The sequence below is a fragment of the Babylonia areolata genome, chromosome 18 (genome assembly GCF_041734735.1).
Source record: "Babylonia areolata isolate BAREFJ2019XMU chromosome 18, ASM4173473v1, whole genome shotgun sequence".
NCBI lineage: Eukaryota > Metazoa > Mollusca > Gastropoda > Neogastropoda > Buccinidae > Babylonia > Babylonia areolata.
This window is the reverse complement of record NC_134893.1, coordinates 14,397,385-14,415,037: the sequence shown is the minus strand read 5'-3', so window position 1 is coordinate 14,415,037 and position 17,653 is coordinate 14,397,385. Positions and strand designations below refer to the sequence as shown.

At 40.2% G+C, this 17,653-nt stretch overlaps 1 protein-coding gene across 1 annotated transcript in view; it reads right to left on the bottom strand.

The window, feature by feature from the left end:
- LOC143292499 (LLGL scribble cell polarity complex component 2-like) overlaps window positions 1-16,185 on the bottom strand; it is an 89,321-nt gene extending 73,136 nt beyond the window's left edge. Inside the window, exons 1-3 of the mRNA XM_076602839.1 lie at window positions 15,948-16,185; window positions 13,579-13,681; window positions 12,610-12,707 (exon numbers count right to left, since the gene is read on the bottom strand). Coding sequence (XP_076458954.1) covers window positions 12,610-12,707; window positions 13,579-13,681; window positions 15,948-16,088 — 342 coding nt within the window. The 5' untranslated portion in view covers window positions 16,089-16,185. The remainder of the gene's footprint in view (window positions 1-12,609; window positions 12,708-13,578; window positions 13,682-15,947) is intronic.
- Window positions 16,186-17,653: the final 1,468 nt, after the last annotated feature.

Here is a 17,653-nt window from a genome sequence, read left to right as displayed (position 1 = left end):
TAAGTTGCATGCAAGATCACGGGACCATATTACAGTTTCACTCTTAAAAAAAAAAAAAAAAAAAAAAATCTACATTCATTATTCTTTCTATTGTACATATATATATATTCATTACCTATGATGCCTGCAGTTAACAGTAAAACAAATGCATGCAAAGCACGTTTTTGATCCAAGGGTCTTCTAGGGGCAAGACATTCACTGTACCTGGATGAAGAAACAGGTTGAGTGAATGGAAAAAAAAAACATCTACACCTCAGCATGTAACCCTTCTCTCTCTCTCTCTCTCTCTCTCTGTGTGAGTGAAAGAGTGTGGGATGAGAGAGACAGAGAGAATGAATGAATGAATGAACCATCAAATGAATGAATTTTTTTTCATGAGGGAAGCAGAAGCAGCATGCATATGTTGTTGTTTTTCATCCAGCCCTTAGGGCAGAAAGAAAATGAAATCAACACACACACACACACACACACACACACACACACACACACACACACACACATAACGGGTTGGTGATGAGTGTATGCAGGACATTTGGTCACACTCTTAATAGATACATAAACATGTACATGTATATAATCACAATACCTGCAAACATGATGATAAAGCATATACACATAAAAAATAATAAGCACATACATCATGAACATACCTGTACATAAGCAAATGCAATCAGATACATGCATACTGTAATTGTGTATGAAGACGGACACACACACACACAGCATGTGCTATGATGATTGTAGTCAGATGCTGTGTGTGTGTGTGTGTGTGTGTGTGTGTGTCCGTTGTATGCAGAGAAAGAAATGAGGGGGTTGGGGGAGGGGGTGGGGGGGTTGTGCACAAAAACCGACAGAGTAAGAGGACAGGAGAATTTTGATCAAAATCACTTGAAGGTGTTTAGAAATTCTTTCATAAAATGAGAATGATATACATTTCAAAATTAATTTATGAGTTGTGGTCATGCAGATAGGACAGAATATCATTCCAAAGCAAACCACCAGAACAGGTGAGGCTGGATTTAAAATGATCAATTCTAGGAAGAAGCAGCAATATCTAATAATAAGCATGACGATTAACGTGAAAAGAAAACGAAAGGAACTTGTAACTGATGGTGGAGTACAACCGGATAATATTCTGAGCAAGAAAACTGCTTTGTTATATCTGAGTTTCAATTTCAATGGGAGAATGTCCAACACTACACTGTCTGCAAAGGACCAAAAAAGAAGATTTTTTAATAAAACTAATTTCAGAGCATGTCTATGTAGACTCAGTAGAGGTTTGAATATATTCTCGCTTGCCAAATCTCATATAGTGGGTGCATGATTTCTGTAAGGTTCAAAGAAGGCTTGGAAAAACATTTCTATTACTGGAGTGAGAGAGACACACACACACACACACACACACACACACACACACACAGAGAGAGAGAGAGAGAGAGAGAGAGAGAGAGAGTTTTAAACACTGAATGACATTAATGACTTTGGTCACTAGCCCCGATCATGAGAACTGTAAGAATATACATATATGAGAAAAAAAATCTCCAGATCAGGGGAAAAAAACAACAACACCAACAAACGGTGATTTCGTTTATAACAATAATGATATAATTCATAAAGTGCCTTTCCATGTAAAACATGCTCAACTGCACTGTACAATGTAAAACCCGTTGTTTAAAACATGGATTTAAACACTACAATGAAAAAAAAAACAAACAAACTTACTGTATGCATAACCCTTTACAGTCAGCCAACCAAACACTGAAGCACAAATTTATGTACACACACACACACACACACACACACACACACACACACACACACTCATCACAGACTATACACGCTCATCATATATATCACATGAAAATGCCTAAATAATGCAATATCATATCACAATACTTCAGACTACTCCCGATACCACAATACCAAAAATCTAGTTCCGACGGTATAATAAGAAACTACACTTCAAAGAACATAATTCAAAAGCAGTCACACCCCACCCTTCTCCCCCAGAACACATCACCATACACAGAAAAAAACGAAAGAAACAAGCACTAATTTGTAAGCATCGTGCTAGGTGAAGTAGAAATAGGTGCACCTTTAGATAGATTCTTTTTAAAAGCTGATAAACAATGGGTTTTTCTAAAGGACAGAGGCAGGAAGTTCCAGAGAATTGGGGCAAAGACAGAGGAAGATTTTTTTTTTTTTGGCCCAAGTTCTCCAGGGAGAACCGAGGAACTGTCAGCAGAGAGGTGTCAAATAAGCACAGCGATCTGGAAGGCTGGTATAGATGGAGAAGATCTGAAAGATACAAGGGCAAACGGTTGTGATAGAGACACTGAAAGCAGAGACAAACTGCATTGTGAGCTGCGATATGTAGTAATTGTGTGTGTGTGTGTGTGTGTGTGTGTGTCTGCGTGTGTAATGTGAGAGATGGGGAATGTGTGTGTGTGTGTGTGTGTGTGTGTGTGTGTGTGTGTGTGTGTGTATAACATGAGAGATGGGGAATGTGTGTGTGTGTGTGTGTGTGTGTGTGTGTGTGTGTGTGTGTGTGAGGGCTTGTGTGCTTTTACATGAAGTGCTGTACCTGTGTACATTTGTTTGTGGTTTCATATCTGTGAGACTGCATATTTATTGCATATCTTTGTGTATGTTTGTGCATATTTATCTGCTTACATATCTTTTATTCTATTTCATTTCATTGACTTAGTTATTCTAATTTATTCATTCATTAATTTGACAACTTATCTATTTTATCACTTTTATTTCTCAGTGACTAAGCGCATTGGGTTACGCTGCTGGTCAGGTATCTGCTTAGCAGATGTGGTGTAGCATATATCGATTTATCTGAATGCTGTGAAACCTCCTTGGGTAACTGAACTGGAACTGAAACTGTATTGAATTCTTGCTTTAACAGGAACAGTGAAGTGTTCTGAGCAGCAAAGTTGCACTCTAATGCCTGGGTTTACCGAGTACAAGTCGGGCTGCACGATTCTGAACGAGTGAACGTTTATTTAGCCTGTTATCAGGGAGACCAGCCAGGAGAGAGTTGCAGTAGTCTAATCTAGATCGTATGAAAGAAACAGCAAGTTTGTTGGCAGCAGCAGTGGAAAGGGACTGCCGCATGTAAATTACACAGATAGCAGTCATCCACACAGACATACTCTATGAGAGAGAGAGAGACAGAGAACGAATGAATGAATCTTTTTTTTAATGAGGGAAGTGGAATAAGCATGTGTATGCTTTTTTACATCCAGCCCTCAGGGCAAAGAGAAAGGAAATGAAAATATTCCCAAGATAACAAAAGGTTATAAGAAATACATGCATGATATTCAAATACACTCAAATGCACAGTAAACATTTACAGGTACATAATCATGATACCTGCATTCATGACAATAATGCATATAAATATAGAAATGAGAGAGAGAGAGAGAGAGAGAGAGAGAGAGAGAGAGAGAGAGAGAGAGAATGAATGAAGAGAGAGAGAGAGAGAGAGAGAGAGAGAATGCATGAATGAATGAATGAATGAATGAAGAGAGAGAGAGAGAGAGAGAGAGAGAGAGAGAGAGAGAGAGAGAGAGAGAGAGACAGACAGACAGACAGACAGACAGACAGACAGAGAGAACTGAATTGTCAGAGCACATCACCAGAGAACAGCACCACTCTCCATGTTGACATATAACACCTGCATACACAAAGCACCTGTCAGACTGCAATTACGTGGCAGACACAACACAGCCATCTGTTCTGAGCATCATGCAGTGCTACACAACTGTGCATTCCTCTACATCACTGCTCCCTGGCAATCTGCACATATTTCATGACTACCATGCCACATAACACTGCCTCGTCATATAATGGGGTGGCAACCAAGTGGTAGTGTCACCCACAAGGAAGCTTCTGTCCAGGGGTCTGAATTCCATATACAGCCCAGGAGTTTTACTGCCCCCTCCCACCCCTCCCCCCACCCCATCCCCCCCTTCACTAAACCTTGAGTGGTAGTGATTTGGGTGCTGATCTTTTGAAATGAGGTGAGTTCACATGGAAGAACCCATGGCAACAAAAGGATTGTCCAGGGCAAAATTCTGCAGAAAAATCCACTGTGAAAGTAAAATAAAATAAATACATTTGCAGACAGAAAAAAGAGGTATTATCCAATTGGTAAAAATGTTACAAAAACATGAAGCAGATGATGTTAATGGCCTTCAGCAGCTATATTGTGAACCAACAATGTCAGCCAAACCATGACTAAAGACAGTGTTTACTCTGATAAGTAGACGGCAACATTAACACCATTACTATCTATGCCTCCACACCTGTCAACAGTCCATGTGGACAGCACATTCAGGTCAATTCGTCATGCATCTGTTTGCACAGGAAAAAAAAAAAAGGTAAAGCAGACAGACGTAAACAGTGAATGATGACATACCCAAGAGCATGGTAATGTGTACAGACCTGTGTATGGATTTATTAGACCGAAGATCAATAAAGACCTGAATATAAACAAATTTTGTAGGAATCTGACTGAATATCGGAACAATTCTGTATGAGAACGCTTGGTTGGATTCAGGCTGAATATCAGTTCAATCAATGTACCAGAGCTGTGTACTTTCCACTTTGCTCCAGGGCTCAGAATGCTGGAGGATGACTGAGAGTGATATTACAAAGTTGTCACCCATCCACACGAAAAGCGTTTAAAATCCTGCAAATCTTCTGGCCCAATGCCATCTCCAGTAAACAACTACTCACCCAGTGTAATCAAGAAAACATGCACACTATCATATCATCATAAGAAGGCGGTGGAGACGGGCTGGACAATTTATGTGAAGAGGGCAAAGTAATAATCAGTTGGACAGCCCATCACTGGAAGTAAGAAGAGGTGGGGGAGGAGAGTATAGTCTTTCATTCCCTTTCAGTGAACTGGCATGTTCACTGCACACCTTGAGATGTTCTGGCGGCGTCAGTGTAGTTTTAGGTAGATCCCCTTTTCCAGCTTACCTTGTCTTGCCACTCATCCTGGACCTCCACATACACAGCACGCCCAGGCTGCCTAAATGACAGTGACAGTTCTGATAATCTATGCACATATCTATCAACGTCAGGTCAACGGGGGAGAGCACTAATGCCGCCAGCACTGTTTGCCCAGTCACTTTATGTTCTGTCATCAGTCATGTTCATTTTTCTACCTTATACAGAACACAAGAGGCATGCTTGGTCCCTTAGCGGTGAACATACAGGACCGTTTGGTCAGGTAGATTACAGCCCTGTCATGCAGTTTCAAATAAACTAGACTGCCACAATGTCAATATCATCAGCCCTATAGTCATCTTTCAAAATAACATAAAAAAATCACCAAAATTCACCACAGGCACTGAAGAAAATGGGAAATCAATAGGAACACTAGGTGCCTGGTCAGCTCTGTCAGTTGAACACCAAGCTCGCAATCCAATGTTGGGAGACTGAATCATAAACACCCAACAATAATACTGACATTTCTGCTGACGAGATGTTGTTCTAAAGGTGTCAGTGTAATGTCAGATAGATCCTTTCCCTGCTTTCCTAAGATAGCTATCCCTGTTGGCTGAATCACCTGAGGTGGATGTTGACATTAAAACAGAATGTAGCTAACCAGTAACAAAGAACACTGGTCTCTGAGGGGCACAGAATTTGAGTTCCTTTTTCCTGTTTATGATGACTGGTAAAAATGAAGGCCAGTTTTGACACTAATAACAGTAATATCATACTAGAGTTGTGTTTAGGTTTCACATGGTGCGACAGTGCTGTAAACTATTCTGCCTTTTGATTTCATAATGCATCCTGGCATCAACCACTAAGTCTGACAGATGCTGACACCTGTGGAACTTACAGGAAAATATACACGGCAGTCTCAAAGACACATCCGTGAAATGGACCATTATTTTTTGTATTTAGTGCCAGTGTTCCAATCTGAGAATCTGGCACAAAACCAAACTTGAGATATGTGTCTGAGACACATAAGCCGCATGATGATGTGTATTGGTGCAGTGTGAACCTGCAGCTTGACAGCATGGGTGGGGGCAAGATGCCCACCCCCCAACCCCTCCAACCTTTTAGCACAAGTGAAATGTCAAACACATGGCTGGGTTATTGTTCAGCAGCAGCAAAGAAAAATGAGTTCAAAGAAGAATGAGTCTATTACAAGCTAAAGAGCAAAAAACAAATAAACATTATAAACAAATATACCAAGCTGAACCCACTTACCTAACACACACACACACACACACACACACACATTTTCTCAAAATTTCAAGATTTTCACTTTGTCATTGCACATGTACATATGCCTCCTTATGGATCAGACTGTGATCAGACTGAGCTGATACATCATTAGACAGGCACTTGGAACAAAGAAATGTGTAAGCAGTCATGTTTGTGCTCACATCAGCATCTACTGGTGAACACTGGTGAAAGCACTGGAGCAGCAGTGGAAGTGTCTGGGAGGTAAACACACTCCTTTGAATGAACATTTGAGATTTCAATGGTACAACAACAAAAACACAGAATTCAAAACAAATCTTTCTATACAGATTTCAGTATCAAAACCAAATGATGCCCATTCAGTTCAATGTCAACAGTCTACAGCACTAACCGCTATGCTGGAGTAGCTAATGCCATCCATGCTAAACCAGGTGGCTGCATGCTGATTTGCATCACTTTACACATTGTCATCTTTCCATTCAGTAACAAAAACCAGTTTGAACAACCAACCATGCTGAAGGTCTGTAAGGCAATGACACAATCAGCTACTTCCTGACAGAGGAAGAGGAACACTGCTCTCAGGAACAAGTGTCTAACTCATGGCGACAGCACTACATATTACAAGCAATAGCAGCACAATGAAAATGGGAAAAAAAACCCATTTTGAATTGAAAGTATGCTCAGTTGAAGCACTAACACTGTTGTTCTTGATGCTTTATACAGTGTGTGTTTTGTTACATTCTGTGAACCACTTTGAGATATGAATAAGCACTATGAAAATATAGTATTATAACCATTAGCAGCAGTACTACTATTTTCATACATCTGAAATTATATTACTCTCTTTCAATAAATGATAAATGATATTGTACAAATATTTCCGCTGCTGTAATTCACAAATCTGGTACATGCAGCAACAGCATATTGTCAAATTTAAAATATTTTTGTCAGAAGCAGTCAAAGAGATTAGAGAACATGGTTGTCAGATATGTAGAAATGGCAACATGTGTAACCTGATTCTTCTGTAGCCTGAGCCTGGCTGTGCTGGCAAAGTAAGGAGGTTCCCGGGAAAATCCCTTAATGGGTAGGATACATCTGTTCCTTCTCTCACCTCTGGCATAGTTTGGGAATCAGCCCCACCCCCTCCACATGATGATAAAGCCAGATCTCTCAGCAGAGAGAGAGCGAGCTAGAGAGAGAGAGAGAGAGAGATAGAGAGAGAAAGAGAGAGTGGTGTGTGTGCGCAAGTCTGTGATTGCATATATATATATATATATATATATATATATATATATATATATATATATATATATATATGTGTGTGTGTGTGTACCCTATGATAATCATAATCGTGTGTGTGTGTGTGTGTGTGTGTGTGTGTGTGTATGCGCGTGCGTGCATGCAGTGTTCGTGCGTGCGTGCGTGTGTGTGTGTGTGTGTGTGCGTGTCCGTGTCTGTGTGTCTAAGTGTGTGTCTATGTGTTTGTGTGCATAAGTGTGTGGATGTTTGACTATTCTTTCTCACACACAAACATATATAAATAAAAATAATATATACACATTTACCATCTATTCAATAGTTATTTGTTTGCTAATCCAGTTTAAAATTTTTTTTTTTTTTTATCAAGATCAATTGACAAACTCATATTTGCTCTGACTTATGGATATAGTACTGTTGATGTAAACTGCTGTGTATTTCAGCTATGGTGTAGAACCTTACAGATGAAGATGACAGCTGGCCACATTTATTAGAACAGACTCTCAAGAATTTTATCTTCTTTTGTGTTTTTGTGTTTGTGTTCATGGGATGGAACACCCACATTCATTCATATCTGCAGGTGGAATTTTATGTGTATAACCATTTTTACCCTGCCATTATGGGCAGACATACTGCATTCTCAGAAGTGTGCATGTTGGGTATGTTCATGTTTTCATTGCCCAATTACACTCATACAGATTACATGATCACTAACACATGTACTTGATCTTTTGCATTTGTATGAAAAACATGAAGGGGATTAAGGCAACTAGCAGGTCTGCACATTTGTTGACCAAAGAGATCAGGAAATTCTCCACCCTTTACCCACCAGACGCCGGGAACAAACTCTGGCTGAAATGTTAATGTTGTAGCCATTCAGCTTGAGCACATATTCATACAAAAACACACATGCACAGTATATATGCACTTTTCTCCCCCACTGAAAATCACAACAGTGAACAGATGGTAGATTAATGACCACCACACTATGGTGATGTGCTATATCTAGAAAGAGAATATAGCCTGTGAAGGAAAAGAATGCTTAACAATAAGACTACACTGCAACACAGAGCTACACTGTTACCACATTGTCATACAAGGAAATAAGCAATATACTAGAAAGAGACTTTTATAGGTGCTTGAATTCAAGTCTAAAACCTCGTCAGTTGACTCTCTCAGACTTTGGTCCGATTCGCAGACCAATTCTGAGCTTAGCTCTCAGACTATTATCAAATTCATTACGGACCAAGTATTGTTCTAATGTCAAGTGTATATGCTTTTATAACCTGACAATTGAGCATATAATTTTTCACTGTAGCTTGATGAAGCCTTTTGTACACGAAAGTGTGTCTTCACAAGTGACTGAGAACGTTGATGTTTTTGACTTTTTGCATTCATTATCAGTTGTTTCGCTTGTCAGTTTAACGACTTCTCTTTTACGAAGTCCTTTAAGTAATTTCCTGTAACTGTATTTAGAGGGTTTTTTTTGTTTGTTTGTTTGTTTGTTTGTTTTGTTTTTCTTTCAAATTTCACCCACATTTTTACCCTCATTTGCCCAGTTTCCCCAAACCCTCCATTCATCCACATCTCCCACCCCTTCTAACCGATAATACTCAGATGTATTCATAAATACTTTTACAAAATGTCTTCAATCACCGATATGTGTGACGGGACATTAAACAAAAATTCCTTCCTTCCTGTTACCACAGGCACCTTTAATTTCTGGTTATACCAGCACTGAACGTTTTCTGTTTCAATTTTCACCCTTCCAACCTACTGAGAAATGCATGCATTTGTTGTGTTGTGACCTTCGCGTGCGCGCGCGCACACACACACATTCACACACACACACACACACACATTCACACACAAACACATCCTTCTTGTAAGAAACAACAACAACACAACAAAAACAAATGAACTCTTCAAGCAAAACAAACAAAAATGAACTGCATCCTACCTTCCTTGCTTCAACTGACATTGCGCCTTTTTCTCTATCCTTCCTCAGTTCCTGGCCAATGCGTGATCACATGTGTCTAACCACTTCCCAGGTCCACACACAGAACATTGCTCCAAATAATTTCACACATGTACTCACACTTACACAGTTACTTCAGCTCAGGAAATGAGATAAGTGGCTACAGTACACTTCGCTACTTCAATGGAAACAGTGCCCTCACACTGTCACACAGTACAAATTATCCTAACAGTATTGGAAACCCTGCCAAGTGTGAGCCACAGAAATGGAGAGGAGGTCTACCAAGACAGGCAAGTGAGAGAGAGACAGAACTCTTTCTTTCTTCGCAAAAGAATTCTTTCTTTCTGGCTTTTGTTCTTCTTTTTTTTTTCTTTTCTTTTCTCAGCTGGTAAACACCCAGGACTATCTCTGCAGCAGGATTGGCTTGAGGCTGTGTGGGTTTATTTGGCAGCAATCCTTCTCTTTTGACAAATCGCTCTGTCCTGACCTGAGCAGGGTTTTTCGTACCCATACGTATGTGTCACAGCACACAGCATGCACCAAAATATTTTTATGTGTGCAGTGATGTGCACAGGAAGACATGGACAGACAAATGGACAGACAGAAGGGTGTATAGAGGGATGGATGTACAGATAAAAAAAATGAAAAACGGAAAGTCAAAGACCCAGATAAACAATTAGAAAACCACGATGGACACCCATTCAGAGGCAGGGACCAGAGACAAAAGAGGCTGACTCATCCCTACCTTTATCACCACTAACAAACTGTGGAGGGGTGCTGCAGATAATTATGGAAAATAGGTATTCATAAGCTGTCAAGCCTGCTCCACCCCACAATCTCTCCCCCCCACCTCCCATGCACACACACAGGAGGTTGTGAAACCCCTGTTCAGCTTCATCCCACTGGGACAGCTTGCCTAAGGAGTGCAGAAACTTTCTGTGCTGAACATACACAGCAGACAACTGTACTGAATGTCAGTCCTCATTGTACTGTGTTTTGTTGTTCTGTGCTACACTGCTGTGTTGTGTTTTGCTGTGCTGTGGTAGGATGTGTTGTACTGCATTTTTGACCATATTCATGAAGAATTCCTTATCAGCCAAACTTTAAACTGGGCTAAGACTGGAAATGAAAGGTTTCAACCATGGACACACGCACACATGAAAACTTTCAGGGTATAAGTCATCTCATCTCTCTCAACCACATCATTCTCACTGCATCTATCCTTACAGTCATTTCCAGTCAACATCAAGTTATAAGCCCACCCATCACAGAGATCCTGCACTGTGGTGAGTCACTATGGGAATGCTCAATAACACCTGGTTTTATTTACCATACAATGCCAGATACCACATAGACATTTTTTTAAAAGCGACAATAAATCTTTTCTCCCCCCCTTTTTTTAACCTTTGCTGTGAAGGCTCCTTTCCAAAATTAAAAAAAATATTGGGAGGGGTGTGGGGAGGGTTTGGGGGGTTTACATCAAATTATCTCCTCAGATTGGCAGATATATATATATATATATATATATATATATATATATATATATATAAATAACTGCAAGTTTCAACTTCAGTTTCTCAAGAAGGCATGACTGCATTTGGACAAATCCATATACGCAACACCATATCTTAATGGACAGACGCCTGACGGCAGTATTACCCAATGCAGCAGTCAGGCTTTGAGTACAAGCATATATGTATTTGTAAACCTATCAGAGTGGATATCCTCTACAGTAGTGTTTTGCCAGAGGACAACATGTATTTTGCCATGGGTTCTTTTTCAGTGTGCCAAGTGTGTGCTGCATACCAGACCAAAGTTTATTGTCTCATCCTAATGACTTGATGCTCAGTTTGATTTTCCAGTCAAACTTGAGAGAAAAGACTAGACTGAGAATCAAGCTCAGACCCTAAAGGACACTGTACTGGCAGATAAGTATCTTCAGCAACTGCCACCTTCCTCCTAATATAATTGCACATAATATTCTAAAGATGACAGTAATTTTTTTCCCCCCCAAATGAATGATGAATTCTAGATTCGGGCAAAAAGAAGGAGAAAACCCTTCATGCTTCGAAACAACAAAATCTACAACAAATAATTCTAATAACTCTTAACGTGGGGACTCACAGCCAGTGTTATCTCCTATCAGTAAAAGTGTATGTGTGGTAAGATCTAGAGCTGCATGCTGTGTGCACTGGCACCAGTCACAACAGACAGGATGAGGATAGGCCTGGGCACAGTGCCAGAGGAAGACATGCCTCTCTTCTGCTCTGGCTTCATCAGACACTGAGACAGTATTAGTCATTTACCAGGGCACAGCAGTGCCTGCTTCTGTCTCTTTGTGTGTGTGTGTGTGTGTGTGTGTGTGTGTGTGTGTGTGTGTGTGTGTGTGTCTGTGTGTGTGTGTGTGCGCCTCTGTGTGTGTGTGTGTGTGTGTGTGTGTGTGTGTGTACGCCTGTGTGTGTGTGTGTGTGTGTGTGTATGCCTCTGTGTGTGTGTGCCTCTGTGTGTGTGTGTGTGTGAGGAGGGAGGGACCAGAAGGCCTGGTGCATGAGTGTGTGGATGTATGTGTGTGTGTGTGTAAGAATGTGTGTGTGGAGGTGTGTACATAAATGTGTGGAGGCGTGTGCTTAAGTATGAGTGTGTGGAGGTGTGTGCATGAGTATGTGAACAAGGACATGTGTTCATCATGACATAATTGTGCACTTGAGTGTACATAATATGTACATTTGTGGTGTGTGTGTGTGTGTTTGTGTGCGCACACACGTGTGCACATGAGTGCGAGTGTGTGTGTGTGTGTGTGGACAGATGAAAACAAGAACAAGGGAGAAAGAGCATGTGACTGTGCAACCACATGGAAACAAAATTCTAGATACTTGTATGTTCATCACTTCAAGTGGGTGTTTACATTTTTCTTGTATCTATAAATATTATAATGTGCATTTGTGTGTGTATGTGTGTGTGTGTGTGTGTGTGTGTGTGTGTGTGTGTGTGTGAGCTTGAGAGAGAGAGAGAGAGAGAGAGAGAGAGAGAGACAGAGAGAGACAGAGAGAGACAGAGACAGACAGAGTGTGTGCGCACATGCGTATGTGTATATGCGCATGTATGTGTGGTTTGGTACATAAAAAGAACTGACTTACCTCATCAGAGGACTGTTTTTCGATCGGGTGAATCAGATCAGGAGAAAGGACCGAGTCAAAACTCTCACTGGAGGTAGAATTGAACCTTGAGGCTTGTCCTTGTAAAAAAAGAAAACATAATAAAAATGACAATAACACTGATTAAGCCACACTTTCATTGAACACACAGTTGGCATAATTTTCAAAAGGCTATGTATACATAATTATTACTTGCTTCTGTTCAGTACAAGGCCCGGGTTTTATCAGAATGTTTCCATTGTGAGATCAAGTCTCACACAAGAGGAGAATAAGTCTCTTCGTCGTACTAGAGATCAAAGGATTCTCTCAAACTTCAAAGCATAACAAATGAAGAAGGCACCATGTGGTGTGTGTGTGTGTGTGTGTGTGTGTGTGTGTGTGTGTGTGTGTGTGTGTGTGTGTGCGTGCGCACATACATGCAGGTATGTAGTGTGATTCTGATGATCTGACAGTTGTATTTCCTTCCTCCTCGTACAACAGTCTGCATTACGAAAAAGAAGATCTAACTGTTAAAGTTACTGTCTTATCTCATGAATTCAATATGTTATATTGAACAAAGAATTTTGAAGAAATGAACAGTACAGTTTAAAAAAAAAAAAAAAAAAAAAAAAGAAAGAAAAAAGGTGTACCCCAAAGTATTTAGATAGCGCTCTAACATGATTGTAGAAACTAAGTGCAAAACAAATGTTCAAAAAGAAAGAACAGAACAGAAAAAAAAAGAATGAATGAATGATAGCAGACAGAATACCAAGAAGATTGAAAAAAAAAAAAAAGAAAAAAGAAAAACAAGAAAGGAATGGAGAAACAGAGCGAAGCGGGAAGGGGGGTGGAAGATAAAAAAAAAAAGAAGGGGATAAGGCACTTAAAAGAAGGGCGAATGGATGGGAGAGAAGAAAGAAAGAACATGAGAAAATGAAAGAAAGGAAAGTTAAAGAAAAAAACAACACTCACCTTGCTGCAATTTCAGTATCTGCTCCACTCCACGGGAAAAGTCATCAAAGCTGATCAGTCCTTTCCCATCAGGATCCAAAAGATTGATAACACCAGTTACAACCTGCAAGGAAAGAACACAACTTGGATGAATTATAAAAATCACACACACACACACACACACACAGATGAGCGCACGCCCACACACACAAACCACCACCACCACCACACGCACACACAGAGGGAGAACTTAAATGCAAGCTTATAGGCTACTGAAGTTATTCATTTCAAACAAAACCCTGATATATCACACGTGTCCAAAAGAAAAGAAAAAAGAAAAAAAAGTCAAGATATCATTCAACAATTTTCCAGTTCAAGAGAGAGGAAAAGCTGCTGGTAATCTGTCTTAATTAAAGTAATCAAGCAGCCAAAGAAGAAAATGAATATTATTATCTCTCTTTGTCTCTCTTTGTCTCTCACACCACATGAACAAACACACACACATCCACCAGCTTGAGAACAGTGTCAGGATTTTTCTTTCTCTCTCTCTTTTATTTATTTATTTTACACTTTTGTGACTTTATTTTGCAGGCAGTGATGATAAGAAAGGCAGTACTCCCTCTCACCCCTATCTCCCACCCCATCCCCCGCCCACACACACCCCCCCCCCCCCTCCTCACCCCAAATCCACTACTCTCCTCACACCTCTCTATTCCTTTGCAGTATCTTCCTCCCTGATGATTAGCTAATAGCATCCAGGCCAAAATAGCTGCCAGTTCATTAGCAGTTAAACTTTGTAGAGTGTAGGAGAACATTTAGACACAACGACCACACTTTATTTCATTTATTCAATCAGATCGCTTTTTTGCCTGCCACAAAACCCAGCAGATTTTATGGCAGGCTAAAATAGTGTAATGTGAGTTTAACGTTTTGAAGACACTTTCATATTGGCAGACTTTTTATTTTTGTTTTTTGATGGGGGTGAAAGCTGAGATAAATACATCTATCATGATAGTTTGAAGCATTGGACTTCTGTGAGTTGCAGCCCTCAATCAAAATTCTTATATATCTATAGATATCTAACATGTTCTCCTGTATATCCACTATCAGTACAGACATATACAGTACAGATGTGCATCATGTATTGATCATAATATGCTGATCAGGCACAAAATGTATCACCAGCCAAAAAAGGTCTGGAACAATTTTTTGAAAAAAGATGAAGAAACAAGATAATATACAGCAAATCAAATCTAACATACTTAGGCAAAAATAAGAAAGTACTATAAATTGTAACAGAGATGGAGAAGCAACACTCATGATCAGTGTCAACTGATATCAGTAACATATCCTTGTAACACACTGTTACAATATAGAGACAACTGACAAGACAGGTATGCTATACTGGCTATAGGTCAGATACAAACAATGCTGCATAATTAAGAGTATTAAAATGTTCATATCACACACACACACACACACACACACACATCTATACACTCACTCCCTCACTCCTTATGGTTGTTTGATGTTAGGATTTCCTTCCATTTTTCTACACACACACACACATGCACACACACACACACTTATCCCCCCCCTCCCCCCCCTACAACCTCCCCCCCCCTTTTTTTTTTTTTTTCGTCCATTATCATATAAAGTGGAAAGACGTTACACTGAAGACTACTACTAGTACTACTCACTCACTCAAACACACAAAATATCCCTTTATGGGCGATAACTGATATGGATAGTATAACAATACATGAGCAGGAGTTTGTCATATAAGACTTGTAAGACTGTCACTAAAAAATGTGTTTCACTGACTGCATGTTTATTAGCGGGAAGCTGAGAAAACACAGGGTGTGGCGGAGGGGATGGGGGAAGATGGGGATGGGAGATCATTTTGCTTACTGTCAAAAATATAATTAGCAAATTTCCTTGTCTTGATAAACTTTCTTGGAGGTGTGTGTGTGTGTGTGTGTGTGTGTGTGTGTGTGTGTGTGTGTGTGTGTGTGTGTGTGTGCACGCGCACCAATGTGCGTGCATGCGCGCGCGCGCGTGTGTGTGTATGCGTGTGTGTTTATAATCTATTTAAACCACATACACACACACAAAGAGGCACACTCATACATATTTCACCTTAAACCCTATCACCTATAGTAATAATGAGAACATCAGCCTACCGTGGGTGTGTACGTTTCTACGCCTTTTGAGCATGTCAATCAAGATCGAACGCGACAATTCGATCAGTGACTGCGGCCGGTTCGCTACATTGATCGGATGAACCAATCATCAATTAGTTCAGCTGCTATGAAAACATATGGAAATGTACCGAAGGTAATGCATTGTTTATGATATACATATATATTATCTTACATGAAGTAATTTACCTCCAAATTGAAGCCTTCTGTTCCAGAGTAGGTCTTGACAAGCTCCTTGAAATGGTTCACATCGATAAACCCGTCTTTACGATCGTCACACAGGTCAAAAATAGCTCTGTATCGATCTGCAATATCCAGGGACTCATCCATAGCACACCAATCAGCTCGACCAGCATGTGTTACACACACTCACGCCGACTCAAGTCTCCTTGTTCAATGGGCTTACACCTGTCAGGTGTGACCGTGTTCCCCTCTTCCTGGTGCCATTGTTGACGAAAGGAATGACGTGAGTGCGCACATCCGGTTTAGGACAATTGCAAACACCACAAAAAATAGGTCTGCATATTTTGTGCTTACATTCCATTTTTAGCGTTTAATCCATTCTGGAGTGTTGTGCTGTACAATCAACGTTTATTTCTTGTTGCAATCCTTTCATTTTCTTTCAACACTTTTTAGTCTTTATAAGGGGTCAGTGGGTCGCTCAAGTCGGCGTTAAAATACAAATGGGTGTGTCAGTTGTCACACATGTCAACAAACTGTGTGTGTGTGTGTGTGTGTTCTGGCTGAATATCCGCGTGCAATGTTTTCCCCACACAAGCAAACAGCAAGTCCAGCGTGATGTTTTCTGTTACAAACCAATGACAGCCAATACAATAATTATTGTCTGGGTGGTTCGGTGATACGCCGGTTCGCTGGTCAGGATAAACAATAAGTGCGAAAGGAGAAGGATGGTGCTGAATGTGTCTGTCTGCCAGTCTGTCTGTCCCAGTGCCTGTCTATCAGTCTATCTCTGTCTCTTTCTGTCTCTGTCTCTCACTATCACAGCCACACACATGCAATAATAATAACAGTTCAAGGCCGGGTAGTCATAACAGTACACTAAAAGTTGACATAGAGAAAGGAGTTGTGTGTCCAGGGATTACCGAAGCATTTTAGGCGGCCATCAAATGTTCCCTGCCATATACTGTTTTCTATTAGTAACAATCTGTTTAGAAAGATTTCAGATTTAGATTCGGTCACGCAATATGAATATGGGTTACAGCCGTGGGCAAACATCGTTTGTCAGTCCGACAAATGACATTCCCATAGGTCTGCCATGAATGATTGTTAGCAAAGAATCTGTAGGCAAGGGTCCCTGCTATAAGCGAGGCCATCGACATACACACGCGCGCGCGCATGCATGGACGGTATCTCCTCATGTCTGCGGCGATTTCAAGAGACATCAAAGAACAAGTTAAAAGTATAACAAGCGAAACATTGGCCCCAAGTTATTGTCTTGGGGACCTCAGTTTCAGCAATCAACATTAACACATTTTTCGTTTGTTTTTGTTTAAAAAAAAAAAGAAAGAAAGAAAAAAGCTGAGGTCCAGTCTGTAGACAAAGCCGCTGTAATGCTCATTACTGAGCAGCATGGCATATCTTATTACACGGTAAATGAAGATATAATTATAACCTTTCAAACATCGTTTTTGCCATTCACTGCGTGTTGCTTATGACCAAGCATGCTGCATAGACTATGTAAAGGCTGAATAAGTGTCGTAACAAAACGATCGGTCGTGAAATTTCAGCTTCAGTACATCAATATAAATATACTGTCAAAATTAAAAGTAAATAAAAATCTACACAAAGGTTTTTATTCTTAAAAAAAAATCTTTAATTACTTTTAAATGGTACAGTTCGTTTAGCGCATGTCGACCCCACTTGAGAGAAAATCC